General features: G+C 44.7%; 1 protein-coding gene across 1 annotated transcript; it reads left to right on the forward strand.

Annotated features, from left to right (window-relative positions):
• Nucleotides 1-390: 390 nt before the first annotated feature.
• fignl2 (fidgetin like 2) lies at nt 391-14,923 on the forward strand. Its single transcript, XM_041800012.1, has 3 exons — nt 391-518; nt 1,982-2,122; nt 12,344-14,923. The coding sequence occupies exons 2-3, from the start codon at nt 2,098-2,100 to the stop codon at nt 14,362-14,364; spliced, it is 2,046 nt and encodes a 681-aa protein (XP_041655946.1). The 5' UTR covers nt 391-518; nt 1,982-2,097; the 3' UTR covers nt 14,365-14,923.
• Nucleotides 14,924-15,440: the final 517 nt, after the last annotated feature.

Raw genomic sequence — 15,440 nt, forward strand, 5'->3', positions numbered from 1 at the left:
ATTTATAATAACTTTATTTTATTAATAATAATTATAACTTTATTTGTATATCACTTTTAAAAACATGGGTTTACAAAGTGCTTTGATGTGCAGAGAAAACAGAACTTAAACTGGTCATTTTGGTCCATCCAAACTGTCTCTCTCTCCACTGTCCTCTCTGCACAGGCTTTGGCTTGATTGCCCTCTCTCTCCTTTAGTGTAGGATTGGTCAGTCCCCCTCCCTCAATGCTGCCCTCCCCTCATTCTCTCTCTTTCCCTACTTAAATACTTTTAGCATAAAGAGAGAGAAGGAGGGGAGGGAGAGGGGGATGGGAGATTCATGGGGGAGGGGAGCTGAGTGCTCGCTGTGTTGTCACTGGCCAGTGAGCGAGTGAGAGAGAGAGAGAGGGAGGGAGAGCGAGAGTGGAGTTGTGTCCCATATGTGAAAAAAAAGCATAGCAGTGCACACCAGGTCCGGTCTGCTCTAGGGATTATCGTAGCGCTCTCAGCTCTGATGGAGGACACGCAGGCATGAATAGGTAAGGCTGCCCGTTTTCTCTGTGTTGATCTGCTGTCAGAGCCCACAGCTTTCCCCACTGTTTGGCTCAGCTCGCCTGGCAGGCTGAAGTTGGAGGGGGGGAGACCACAGCCAAGCAGCTCTTTCTCTCTGGCCACTGACCATGAGACACTTCTGTGAGCAAAGCAAACCTCCAAGCCTCTCTCTGAACTTTGCTGTGTTTGTTTTAGGTGGAAGCTGTGGTTTTCTGCTTTAGTGCAGTTGGTTATTCTGGGCCGGATGTTAAAGTTGACTGTCAGTCAGAGCTGAGGGGGTTGTAGTGGGAGGCAGTGTTGTACGGTGAAGCCTGTTGGTGTCCAGGCTCTGCCGAGCAGTCATTGCATAATTGCTCTTCCATATGAATGGTGTGTTAGTCAATGTAAATTTGTTTCTGACTTTTAAACATAGTTGTATAGATGGAGCTTCTGGGGTGACTTTGAAAAAATGGGCAAAAACAGTAATTGTCATGTGTCATTGCTTTTGGTAGTTAATGTTAAGTTTTGTGCTTGTTTTAGACTGGAATGTTTTGCTTTCTTTTAAATTGGAAATTGCATCTTACATATTTATTTTTTTTACTTTAGTGTCCATCATATAGATATACATGTATAATACATGAAAATATATGCATGTGTCCGGAGAGATTTTTGCAGAATTTTAAAACAATATTTGTTCTCTTTTTAAGCAATCTAGCTGTAGTAGGTAAGAAAATACCGCTTTAGTGTAGACACAAATGGGAATAAAATGTAAATGGCTGATGAAAAAGGAAAAATCTGATTTTTTTTAATCCCATGGTATTGCTCAGGGAGGTGCCTCATATCAGAATAAAACAATCAAAACGGGAGGATTAAACTAACTTTAATCTGTGTATGATTTATGACATTTTCAACCTGAACCACGTGAAACAGACCATTTTCATTTTTCCCCTACCTTTAAGATCAGACAAGGCTGAAATCATCTTATTTTCTTCTGAGCTGCAGTATTTTAAGTGGTCCGAAACATTTTCTTTCCTGCACACATTTTTCTCTGTGCATTTTTCTTCTGCAACTCCAAAACAGTTTGGTCTCCTAAGAATGCGGTCTTTATTGCCCCAGTGCACAGAGCAATGGTATGCATGAGTCTTTTTGTGAGGCAGATTTAGAAAGCCCTCTTTAGAGGCTGAACGCTGCCTCACAATCAGCTTAATGCCGGCCGATAATGAATACCCTTGTGTGCGTCGATTTCGCAGGCTGTGTGTGCGTGTGTTTTTGTCACACTGATAGGGTTCTCAGGTTGGTCAGTAATTCTATCATACTCTGGCTGAATTCTGCTTGTGTTTCTGTGAGTGTGTTTAGGGCTGTGTTGCTGTGCGAGCTTGTGTGAAAGGCTTGGTTGACATGTGAGTGTTTGTCCAGACATTGTGCAGCAGCCTGTAACTGCCTCACATCTCTTTCTCTCTCCCTCTCTCAGGGCTTTTCTGTTGTCAGTGCGAGCTCATGCTTGTGATGGACTACGGCTGGATGGACGCTAACCTTAGCTGGCTCTCACAAAACAGCATTCCTCCTTATTGAGACCAGCTCCACAGAATGCTGAGTCCTATTGTTCCCTATAGTGAGTACACTACAGCTTCTTCCTCTCTACATTTCTGCACATCACACTACACAGCCCCTGTTGACATAGTTGGACTTTGCCTTAACTAGTGAGCCTCTGCACCAAAAATAAGCAGGAGTGGACGCTGTGTACTGGAGTTTGCAAACAGCAGGGGAAACACATGGGTAGATTTGAAAATGTGCAAGCTTCAGTGCAGAAATAGGCTTCTCTCCTTGACATGCGCTGTGGAAATGTAAACCAGGGGCACTGAATGTTTCATCACCAGGCAGAAGACACATTTGTGCGTAGAAAAAGAGACAGCAGGAGTCTGTTGGGCTGATGGTTTTAGCAGCAGAAACCCCTCTGCTCTACCAGTGTCATTTTACCAATACAGCTCAGGCCTTTATGCTGCACATGCTTCCTCCTTATCTCCCCCCTTTTCTCTCCCCACTCTCCCTTCAATGCTGACCTAATAACTGACGTGTCCAGTTTTGGACCCCCCCCAAACACCCTCCTACCAGGTTTCATTTGAGTCCAGTGCTCTGCCGCCTCAAAACAGCATTGTTTGCAGGCCAGCATGGGGCTGCCTCAGCCTCAAGAGCCCCATTTTCCCAGCTCTTTAACCCACCTCAAAGGAGCATTATCTGCATGACAGCTACACACAAAAGTTGAAAAATCAAACAGAATGGTTAATTTAAAAAGTATAACTTTATAATAGATGATAAGAAACTTTGATTTTGTTTCCTCAGCTTTAAAAAATGTCTTGCTGGAGGCTATGTAGGACAAGTGTGTGGGTGTGAGAATTCAAACCAGAAAAAAGAGCTTGCTCAAAGAACCATGAGAGAATATTTAACTCTAGATGTGACGGTTGGTTACTTTTATGCAGCATGTTATGTTAATAATACCCTCTCGATAGTGTCTCTTTATTACAAAGTATTATACTTTCCCATGAGAAGATGTTTACAAGTAAGGCCGGCTTGCATATATGCTTGTGCTGTTTCTCACCAAGGCCTGCACCCTGTTAGTCCTCACATACTCTTCCTGCCGCTGAAGTGGCCAGCACATCCAAGAATGTCACAGACTGCTGGTGGAATACTTAGCATGCCTTCAGAGCCTGCACACTGCTGCTCCTTCATGGGAATCCTCTTGTCAACTACGTACTGGCCTTTGTGTGTGATCTGCTTTTATGATCAGGATGCACAGTACTGGTTTTCATCTGCTCTGCCCAGTCGCTCAGTAGTTCCTAATGTACAGAAGAGCTCTGTTCTGAGAGCTCCTGTTGCCGTAAGATCATTTTAGAACAGCCTGCCAGTGTACTTGTATGTAGACAGAGGCAGCGTATAAGTGCACACAGCAGTGTTAGGTAGTCACGTTGTTTATTCTCAGACCAGTGACACAAACACGCCCCTGTACACGCTGGTGACACTGCAGCTCACTGTCTTTTAGTAAAAGACTGTAGTCATGATTCTGCTGAGCAAAGATCCCTCTGGGGGGGACGTTGCATGTGTGCAGGACATGCGAAGACTCTCACCTCCATGTTGGAATCCCATTTGTAGGAGTGTGGAATATTTTCTGCTTCCTGATGCAACTTTTTACTGCTGCTATAGGCATGTCTGTCCCTGCTTGTAGACAGGTAGCAGCACATTAATGCCAGGGGTTAAAAAACATTTACCCATGCAACTGTGATTGGGCAGCTTTTTTGTGTACTTGACAAAATCAGTGAATTTACTGAAGTGAATTTTAGGGGAAGTATTGTACTTAGCTACATTTTCAAAAGCATCTATGTCAAAATATATATGTACAAAAACCCACTAAAAGTCAAAACAAGGAGATCTAAGCTCTCTGTCAATTATATGAACCTGGCCAGTAGTCTGGCTGTGACTTTCACTTTATTATAATGATGTGCCTTTACCTAAACCAGTGGTTCCAAAAGTGGGGGTCGGGACCCTAAGGTGGGCCATAAGACACTGACGAAGGGGTTGTGGGATCCCTTTCCAAAAACAGAAAAATTTAAAATAATTCTAAGTAGTGTATTTTAGCCATCATTGCAAAAATATCCGTCAAATGACTGAAATTTAAAATGAAACCACAGCTATTAAAGGGATATTTCAGTATTTTTTGTAGTTGAGCTATATGAGGTGCATGGCAGTAGTAGTGGCATTAGCCTCCAGTGAATTCAGTGAGCATTGCTCCTGTAAGAAGGACTCACTGGTTGTACCAGCCAGTAAGCTAGGCTATACAGCATAACAGATGGGTACAGTTTCTCCGTAGAATTTAGCGATTTTTTTGGTTCCACAGGAAACTGTACCCATCCATTAAGCTGTATAGCCTAGCTTCTTGGCCGGTACAACCAGCGAGTCCTTCTTAAAGGAGCCATGTTCACTAAAATCACTGAAGGCTAATACCAAGTCTACTTCTAGGTAACTCATATGACTCAGCTTCAAAAATATAGAAATATCCCTTGAAGTGAGATTTATGCTTAAAAGAAAGTAAGATGTACAGAAACTCCTGCTGTGTAAATTTCTATATAATGCTTTGTGCAACATCATATGTCTCTGCCGCTGTTTTGGGGGTTACGGGCTGAAAAGTTTTAGAACCCCTGACCTAAACAAACTAGTTGGAGATTTTATACTCTCTTGTTGTTATTGCACATTAAGTAAAGGTCATGCTATCAAAAGTAGCTGCTCAGTACTTTGAGTAAACTTTAAATTAATGACTTTTTCTTTTACTTGATTAGATTTATAGACCAGCACTGTTACTTCTACTCAGGTAAATTTTACCCAAATTAATTGAACTTTTACTAAAGTACAATATTCCTGTACTCTTTCCACCTCTGAATGCACACATGTATGGGACACCAAACACTATACTCCAGTCTTTGTCACTAGGATAGATTTAAAAGTATATGTTTCTCATTCATCTTTGGCCTTGGTCCTTGTCTCTGGCCAGTCCACGGGACCTCAAGCTGAGGCGAGTAGCCATGGCTGGACCTGAGAAGAAACCTGAGAGAGATTCCAGGGGCCATGGATACTCCTGTAGGGATTTGGTGCAAAGAATCTGTAATCTGCACTTCAAACACACTCTTAAATCAGTCCCAGGCCGCCAACCCAGGAGTGCCCTAACTCTTGTTGCTGGGGGCCCCCGCTGGTGTAGCGATACCTTTTCTTTTAAAAAAGCACACATACACACACGGGACTCCAGATCTCACCGTTTTTACAGCTCTCCTCTGACTGACCCCTCTCCCTCTCCTTTCTCCCTCCGTCTCTGTTTTTATGTTTTGTGCAAGTGTCTTTGTGAATGACTGGGCTAAGTCATGAAGTAGTTTGTATAGAAAGAAGAAGAAGTAGATCTTATCCTGGCCCCTGAAGAAGCAGGTTGGAGGGCCGTCCAGCATCTATCCCCATTGTGGGCCGAGTGCTATGAGAGGTGCAGTAGAGGGGCCTGTGGGGCCCTTTGGTAAACACACAGTCTGCTAAAGTGTGTGTGAATAAGAACTGGGATCATTAGAGCAGGGTGTGAATAGGCTCTAATTAGCCCTCAGTGTGGGTGTGTGTGTGGTTGTGTGTGTCTTGTGTTTGCATGCATCTACATCCAAAAGAAAAGAAGGTGAGGGACCCAGGGCCCTGTGAGTCCACTGGCACCCTGCACTGTCTCTGAGGGTTCATCAGCTCATTAAGGAGACCGCCGCTCCTGTTAAGGGCCCAATTAAGGAGCGAGATGGTGAGGCTCATTTGGATGGCAACCCTCCACTGGATTCCTGAGGCAGCAGAATTCTGAGCTCAACAATGAGTATTTCACAGTGGCAATGCTAATTAGTGAACAGGCATGCTTATATATAAATAACATGCTATAATTGTTCTGCCTATGAGTTGTTGTTGTGCAGTGATCAGAAGTTGCGCCTCCAGTGAGCCAGATGTGGCTGTTAAGTAAATCAAGCTTTCTCTGATTTGTGTGCGTTAGAGCAGAAAGCAACAAATTCCAGAGCTGTCCATGTTCTGAGTTTAAGCTGCAAGCACAGAGGGAGGATTTGGACAGAAAGGAGAGAATGCAACATGCTCTCTGGGAATATAGGGGAATAAGGGAGGTGGGGAGGCTGAGAAACAGGGTAAAAGAAAGAGATTGCACGGAAAAGATCTGAAGAGCTGAAGAGGGGAAGATAGAACAGAGATTGGGCGAGTGAGACAGATGGAAGGGGTGATTGGTCATCACAGAGCCTTAGGACAGCTGTTCTTTGATATATTAGTGGACACAATGACCTAAAGCCAGCCTGCAGTCACAGAAAATAGGGACCCTGTTTTTCTTCAAGGGGAGGGGTTTTAGCCATTTGTGGACGTGCGTTAGTTGGCACGGGGGATGGGAGAGTTGTTTCTAAAATTACAAGCATGAAGTGACGCATCCAGCAATTATTCCGGAGGCTTTCTAGTTTTGGAGAGTGCAGAGGAAAGGGCTGTAAAATGAGCATGCTCAAATGGGGATCTATTTTTTCTTTGCTGCACTATCATTAGCAATTCTGAACACGTTTGTCAATTAATCAGTGTTTGACAAATGTTATCAAGCACAGTAGTTTGGCTGCTGCTCCTGTCCTTTCACTTTTAAATAACTTTTTTAAAGGGTGTTGGATATTTACTAAGTGTGTATGAATGGAAGATTTTGCATTGATAAGCTTGTTTTCTTCTGTTTGTCAAATGATTTTGAACAAACAATGCACCCAGATATATTGGCTTTGACTTTATTTTCCTGTTTACTCTCTAAATACTTACCATAATGGTGCATTGTCCTTCCCTTCAATAAAACGATGTATTAGTTCAACAAGCAGAGGAGAAACTGTTCTGACAGCTGGATTGAAACATCCCCAAAGGGCTGTGAAACAAAAATAGGATAAGACAAACCTTCACTCTCTGGATTACAGATAGCTGTAACCACAGTAAGATAGAGGTACAGAGACACAGAGGACATCCCTCAATGCCACTGCAGGAGATGGGCTCCTTCCTCCTGGGACTGCACTGGTGAGGCGTGTTTGAAAGGAGCTGCGTCTGCTCGCACTCTGTGCAGCAGGTGTGAAAACTCCCCAGCAGGGCTCCGGCACTCTTCTGTTGTTACGTCTTTTTAGGGCCGTGAAAGAGGGAGCAGATGAGCCAGAGGGAGTGAGAGGCAGAGTGGGAGTGTAGGCTTGTGTTTCCTTTGATTGATAGTAGCCCCATGACTAACACATAGATTTATAATAACTTTCCCTTGCACTACCCAATTACACATGTCAGATAAATTATATTCTCTGTTGTTCTGTGAGGGTTTGGGAACAATCTCAAACCATTTCCTCACAGTTTTAACAACAGTTTGTTGACAATGCCACACTTTATAACAGAGCCTTTTCAGCATCTGAGAGGGCAAGTATAGTACAACACAAGAGGTGTGGAAATCCATCATAAGTTTTCATTATGAAGGTACAAACTGTGCATGAGGTGATAAAATGTGAATTTCATTCCAAACTGAGAGAGACAATTTTCCACTGTCTCCACCTGCCATGCTGTGAAATGTAGCTGGCTTCTCAGATTGGTGTTTTTATGACAGACCAGGTAGTATGCAGCGCCAGGACGGCCGCAGCCCAGCGAGAATGTCCTGCTTGATATTAGTGTCATAAATCACAATGAACTTGAGAACAGAGGACTTAAGGGGCTTCCAAGAGTGAACAACAAATCAAGATAACAAACTGATAAATAACAGCGCAGCTGTGTGCCCTCTGCACTCCAAACTCACATTATTAAAATACTTTATTGGTTAGTTTTCTCTAAAAAGCGCGAAGTGATTAAAGATTCCTGAATAAGATGTCATTTTTTACGTCTAGTGTGCAAGAGTTTCATCCAATAACTCATTGATTAGTTTGTGCTTTCTGAATACATAGCAATGATGCAATCATCAGAGCATTACATTTGTGATTTATCAGTACAAATACAGTTTTGTCAAACTCTCCACTCATTTCAAGGTTTTAAAGTGGCTGTCACTAAGATATGGTCTGAATTGAATCCTTGACAGGTTGCCACAACAGCCAGAGCAGCATTCCCCAGACTATTTGTTACTGCCCTCAATGCTGCTTTTAGTCGAAAGTATTGAAAGAATTTTGCTTTTGGAGGTGATTTCACTGCCTGAAAGTTTTGTACATAGTTTAGCTGGACAATATGAAGTTAGAAAATGTTGTTTTGGCTGATCTGGGGCAAATTTAATTCACCTTTTCTGTCTTGGTATGTTTTGATTGCAAAGAAGACTGTCTTTTGTTATTGGTTTTATAGGACGTGAGTATATAGGACCATAGGATTTATAGATCTGTGCTCAGGCACATTGGTTGCCCTGATTTTTGCCCCTGTGATGAGGTGCACGGTGGAGCGGAGGTGTTTGTTGTTTGCACTGATCAGTGGGTGGGGGTAGAGCTCTGCCCTGAATAGAGCCCTGATTGGATTGATCCACTGCTCTCTTGTTTACAAGCAGCCTCTTCGCGATCGGCAGGGTTTAATAGCACGCTGTCCCAGAAGGGTTGTTGCATCCGTGTCCGTTTTGTTCCTCAGGGCAGAGAATACAAAAGTGCCGGGAAGGGAGAAGGGAAAACAGTACCTCAGGGGAGCTGTGAAACGGCACTGGAGCCCTCCACCTCCGGGCTTCCTGCCAAGATAACGTTTCACATCACCCACCAATACCTCTTTTATAGGAAACCACAGTATAGAGTACAAGCAGCCTTTATAGGCCAAAAAGCTCCTTAGGTTTCACATAGTCAACATGGAATCACTGATACAAGATAGCATAGTGCAGCTGAAATCATAGTTGAACTTAACATACTTCCCCTGGGCCGTAAGTGGTCTAATTTCAATTTAAGGACTTTCTCAGAGTGGAGCGGGTTTCTGCTGAAGGGAGCACTGCCACTGTCTTCATCACGCACTCCTACAATAGGATGCAGCTCACACAGGTCCCTCAATAAATCCCAGGGTGACACAAAAGCTGTCAGTGGACTGCTGCTGAATAGATTAATAAGATTTCCATAATTAGACAGGCCCCTGACAAAAGGATCCTTCAGGCTTTGTCTCAGGGCCAACTGGATTGTCCGAGCTGCGCACGTCTGCTGGACGGACGGCCGCCACAATGGCTGCACAGACAGTAAGGCGGTCAGCAGAGGAACATCTGTCTCTCCTGGGGCCAGAGCACACGCATATGTGCACATACACAAACACATACATATCGGAAAGTTTTATGTTGATACACACAAGGGGCTTATGAACCTCCTTTCAGCAAAGTAAAGCCAACAGAGTAGTCCCGACACATTTTAACGTGAACATCACAAATAATCACAGGTCGGATAAAATTGAACAGTGACCCTGCTGTCTAACCGGATCAACGGCAGATTTACTCATAATGATGACAGCAACAAAGCTCCCAAAGTGTTTGAATGAGGGCACAATTTTCATTTTCCAACACTCTTATTGTCCTCTCCATATTTATATTAAGTGTGTTTAAATCCTCTGCAAATATAAGAAACATGACAGGGCTATAACAGAAAGGTTTAAGTTTTTTTGATATTGCAATGACAACCTGAATAATATATTTAAGAATTGTATCAGCATTATGTTTATTTTTTCCCCATCCATATTTTTTTAAGGATAATTCCAATCTACCATCACACTTTCACATACATGAAGTTAAAAAATGCACTGTCCACATTGTCCTGATTTCCTGCGTCTAATCTTAGCTTTCTTACTGCCTCTCCAGTGAATTAATCTACATGATGGCTCTGATTTAAGCAGAAGTGTAGATTAGAGCTTGCTCAGTTTATTGTGAAGAGCTGCTGCTCTAAAAACCACAATCCAACATAAGGCAAGATCTAATTACATGGAAACGGCTAAACTGCACTGCCACCCTGCTGTTTTCATCAGGGGTGAATGGCAGCCCATCACTCATCTTACTCACTGTGTACATGCAGCGGGAATTATAGAGTGTAACACTTTTTAAAGGACTTATAGAAAGTAATTACTCTCTGATTTAACAGTGAATTGGTTCTTCAGGTATGGGCAGCTGGTCATTACGTTTGGGCGAGGGGGTGGTGAGAGAGAAGTCCACCCTGCATTGGTTCTACTCTAATGATGGAGTGGACAGCAGTTAGCCCGCCTCACTGAGTCCTCTAATGTCCGCTCCAGTCCGCTTAGAGAGGACGAAGCGCCTGCTGTCCACTCTTTCCCCTCCCTCCCCTCTTCCATCCCTCCCTCCCCGTTGCAGGTTTTATGAGCTCCCCTGGGCTCTCATCCATCTCTGTCACACACAGGCCCCATTATTGGGGCTGCTCACAAACTGGTCGGGCTGCAGATGGGAAGGGCCTGCAGGACATATACGGTTTCTGCAGCCCGGACAAAGACCTGCGAGTCAGACCACGTAAATATGTGGTCATCTGGGTGTGGAGAGGACGATGTCTTCATCATGTTTTTAAGAAACACGGGAACAGAGTGTGAGAACGTTCCTTTACATCTTGCTGCGGTGGGTGTGTGGCTGTGTGGGTTGGCTGAAGCTTAGGGAAGTACTTGAACTGGTTTTGGCCATTGGGAACTTAAGGCAGTGGATTTGAATATGAAGGACGTGATAATCCAATGGCCATCTGGTCTGCTGGTCTCATCTGACTGAATAAATAACGGGCGTAATCTGAAAACACACATGGGGAGGTTTGCAAAGCGGGTAAAGAAAGAGGCCAAAGTTTAGGAGCAAGCTAGAGAGAAGGAGAGTGGCGGCAGCATCACTGGTTGTGGTATATTGAGATTTGATTTAAATGGCAATAAGAAGCCTGGCTCCACACACAGACAGCCATGAATAATGAATTATCAAGCATTCAGTTGAGGGAGGACAGAGCTGTAATGACGGCTTTTGCCATATTCCTTTTTACCTCCGCTTCTGGCTGGAGTAGTCCTTACCTCAGGGTAAATTGTGACAGTTCAATAATGCCAAGATATGTGTGGAATGCAAAGCTTATGCCTCAGCAAGAGTAAAAGCTACTCTCCATGACATAAACTTTTCTGTTCTTCTCAATTATATATTGCAATTTTTGTTGTTAAAACACCATTGATATGACACCTTAGATGTTTAAATTCACAATTTATTTTAAAGACATGCTAATGTCATGGACAAAATAGAGTGAATAGAATAGAAACACTGAAACTTTGTGCTGCATGATGTGCTGCACATTTTCCTGAAGAGGTTTCTCAGACTCCCAAACATGCATGTTTCCTATATTTTAAGTGATTTTAGTCTCTCATTGAGATACAGGGTCCCTGTATAAAGGAGCATAAAGGAAATAGTTAATGGGACATAATCTCCCTTTTTCTAGTTCTGTCTTCCCTTCGCTTGGCGTTGTGCTCTGTGCATAGCAGCCATGATCAATCAGAGCTCAGTCGGTGCTGAAGTCAGCCAGAGGAAAAGACATTCCACTTTCCCAATGTTCCATGGGAGACTGTGCTGATGAATAGCACACTATGCACTATGCTGCAATCCCAAACCCAGCCCCCCCTCTTTCTTTCTTTTTTTCTCACTCTCTCCACACCACTGTCCACAAACACTCACACAAATCCTCCCTCCCTCCCTTCCTTCTTCTCTTCCCCTGTCCAGCAAGCCACTGGGCCTTTAGAGCGCTGGTGTACTGTGGGTGGGTGGATTGGTGGGTGGTAGGTGGGGTGCAGGGCGGGGAGAGCAGCATTCAGAGCAACATGCACTGGGAGATAACAATAGCTCCTCTGGGAGACCTGCAGATGTTAGCAGTATGGGAATAGTAGCGGGATCTTATCGCTACCCGAGTGCAAGCTGCAAAAAACACATCCAACCTACTGATGAACTTTTACCCACTGTCTTAAAGCAGATTTCTCTTTTTTCCTTCACTTAAACTTTACTTTCTTCTGTATTTACTTGGACATTTAAGCCTCTTCTACTAGCATGCATGACTTCAACATGTAGGGGTAACTTTTTTTTAAAAAAGAGGGGAGATAATTCACTGACTGTTTGGAGAGCAGAGCATCAGACTTTGTTTACTGCACATAACAGTGAAGAAACCAAAAAGATGATTAAATTTTCTGTTTTTTGGTTGGAATAATAAGATGGAAATTTATTCATATCATGCCTACAAGGCTACACTGTTCAGTTTCTCACAGATATTTTCAAACATGTTTTTCCTACCAATATCCTTTCACCCTTAATTAATAGTTTTAACCAGATGTCTGTTTTTTGCAGGCCTGTTAAAGATGCACTGGAACCCAGAGCATGCCCAGCCTCTCAGCCAGTGGCCTGAGCAGCACCTGGACGTCTCCTCCACCACCTCCTCTCCGGCCCATAAGTCGGAATTCTACTCTGGCAGAAGCCGCGGCTCGTACAACTACGCTTGGGCCAATGATGACATCTCTGCTCTGACAGCCTCAAACCTGTTAAAGCGCTATGCTGAGAAGTATTCTGGGGTTCTGGACTCACCCTATGACCGGCCACCTACTGTGGGTGCCTATCCAGAGCCAGGGACCTTTGGAGGCCTCAATGGCCCAAAAACTGAGTTAGAGCCCTGGCCGCTGACCCACAGCACTGATGCCTCCTATTCCCTGGTGCCCCCTGGAGGACATGACAGTCTCTCAGGCTCTAAGGCTGTAGCCACATCTGCAGGCCCTCCGGGTGTCAGCAGTGTGTCAGTGGTGAACAGTAACCTCTCAGACTCAGGCTACAGTGGCAGCAGCTCCTGCAGCGGCTCCAGCGAGTACCCCTCCAACTACAATGGCACCTATCTCTCCTCAGGGTACTGTCCCCAACCCAGCGCAGCACTTCCCCCTGCCTCCCTCCATACTCTTCAATCTACTCCCACTTTGGTGGCTAGCTACAGCCCGACCACACCTGTGTATAACTATCCCCCTAGCACATACCCCCCTCAGACCAGCCTTGCCCCTAGTTACAGCCACCCCTCTGCCACTTACCTGCCCTCAGGTCTTGCAGCCCCTACTCCTGTCCCATCAAGACCCACAGCGGTAGGAGGCAGCTACAGTTACCAGAGCACCAACCTTGGGACATCTGAGTCAGGTGGGACATTAAAAAGAAAAGCCTTTGAGATGAGTGTAGAAGAGGATGAGAGTGGAGATAGGTCCCGTTACAGGAAGTACAGCTATGACCCCCTGAAAGCTGAGGGAAACTCCCCCTACAGTGTCAATGACAAAACAGAGTGCCGGGGAAATGGCTTTAGTAGCTCAGGTAGCACAGACCCTCAAAGTTTCAAGCCAAGTAAGCCCTCTTCCCAACCCCTTGTGTCTCCTCAGTATGGGACAGCAGGGGAGTACAGCCCTCAGGCAGGAATGACGGGGGAAAATGTGGTATCAGAGCAGGGCTTCATCCAACACAAGCGTCCCCCTTTATGTGCTCCGACTGTCGAGTCTATGAAGAGCCCAGACCCCCGACTGTTGGAACTTGTCAATGGGGAGTTACTGGACTGTAGCCCCGCACTGGGCTGGACAGAGTTGGCCGGGCTCACCCATGTCAAGACTGCCTTGGAGGAGGACCTCCTATGGCCTGTGTTGAGGCCCAGTCCAGTGGTACGGCCACCAAGAACTGTCCTGCTTTTTGGCCCAAGGGGAGGCGGTAAGACCACGTTGACTCGGTCTTTGGCTTCACAGCTAGGGGCCTCATTCTACCGACTGAGTGGAGCCATGCTGGCATCTAAAGGGAAGGTGGAGGCAGAGCACATTCTGGGTTCTCTTTTGCAAGCTGCAGGGGCACGGCAGCCCTCAGTGGTGCTGCTCAACCAGGTGGAGGCATTGGAAGAGGAGGGGCTGAGGCAGACCCTGCTGTCAACCCTCGAGAAGGCCCAGGTTGGTACCACAGGTCTGGTGATTCTTGTTTGTGCCACAGGCAGGCCTGATCTGCTGCAAGATGCTGTTCATCGGAGCTTTGCCAAGCGATATCATGTCGGCTTGCCAGATTTAGGTATGCGCAGGCAGGTGCTGCTGCAGGCACTGTCACCGCAGAGCTTCAGCCTGAGTGAGAGGGAGCTGAATGCTGTGCTGCAGCGCACAGAGGGCTTCTCAGTGTGGGAGCTGCTTCAGCTCAGCCAGCAGGCACTCTCCTCAGCCTCCTCGGCCACTGGGCCCATGCACGGCCTCCCCACATCCGCTAAACCCCCCGCCTTCACAGACTTTGAGAATGCCTTCTGCAAGGTTCGCCCACACACTGCAACAAAAGAACTGGACTCTTGTACAGAATGGAGCAAGATATATAACCACTGAGAAAGTAGCCAGTCCTTGTCGTTGGACTGCATTACAACCCTGTCTTTGCTTTGACATGGCAAGCCTTGGAATTGTTTTGTTGTTGTTTTGTAATTACAGATTATGCAGCCAAAAGAGCTAGAGAAGCTAAATGATATGAACAGACTGACAGATTTGTTTTATTGGCAGAAGCCTGCCATGTGCAGGCTTTGTTTTCCTATGAATATCTGCAATATTTCGTTTTTCCCAAAGAAGAAAAAGATGAAAAGGCCTTGTTGAGTGTAGTGGTGTATTACTCTTATGGCCAATGGGAAAATCAGATTCTATTTGGATGCTCTCTGAGATCCTGATTAGCCTTGGTCCAGGACAAAATCAATTATTTGTTGCTAGGTGACGTGGTCCAAGATTATGGATAATCAGGGTTTGGAAATCCCCCCCCCCTTTGACTGCTTCTCTCAGGATCCTATTTATTGCCAATCTACTTCCATGTTCTCCTAATGTTGATTTTCTTTAGTCATTGGATTGCCACTGAGTCAGTATGAAGGGCTTGGGATCAGCAAAATTTCAGAACCACAGTTTTTAGAGTAACCAAAAAAACCATGAAACCAAAACCATAATCAGCTGTCATTGTACTTCCCAAAACAGAAAATTATCATTAAAAAAAGGTTTCAAAAGCTTATTACCAAATCAGAAAAAGGTCTTTCCACTTAAAATAAGAAAGTGAAATAAATTACTTTAATTAAATCAAAACATGCTGCTGTTCAGTTCAGATGAGAAACACCATCTTTAGTAAACCTTGCTTGTAAAAGTAGTTCACTAGCAACTTCATTTAAGTCACCAGTAAATCTATAATTCACAGACACCTAAACTCCAATTTAGGGCTTTTTCTGTGACTTCGACATGCATTTTACCGTCTCACATTCCTAATTGTTTGCAGTTTTCCTGAGATTCCCATCCACTGAACAAAACTTTTTGCACCCCCAACCTCTCCCACAGCCCGTCTGTGTATGCTTCACTCACTCCTTTTGTTTTCTTAGTATGTAGTCTTGTTTGAAATGCTCAGGAAGAATTTCTTTACCTCAGAAATATGAAATTGA

The sequence above is a fragment of the Cheilinus undulatus genome, linkage group 11, assembly GCF_018320785.1.
Source record: "Cheilinus undulatus linkage group 11, ASM1832078v1, whole genome shotgun sequence".
NCBI lineage: Eukaryota > Metazoa > Chordata > Actinopteri > Labriformes > Labridae > Cheilinus > Cheilinus undulatus.

Excerpts from the sequence above, each read along its gene's own strand:
- fignl2 (XM_041800012.1), top strand. The coding sequence starts at position 2,098 with ATGCTGAGTCCTATTGTTCCCTATA. Across the intron at positions 2,123-12,343 it reads GAGTCCTATTGTTCCCTATA|GCCTGTTAAAGATGCACTGG; the intron begins GTGAGTACACTA and ends TGTTTTTTGCAG.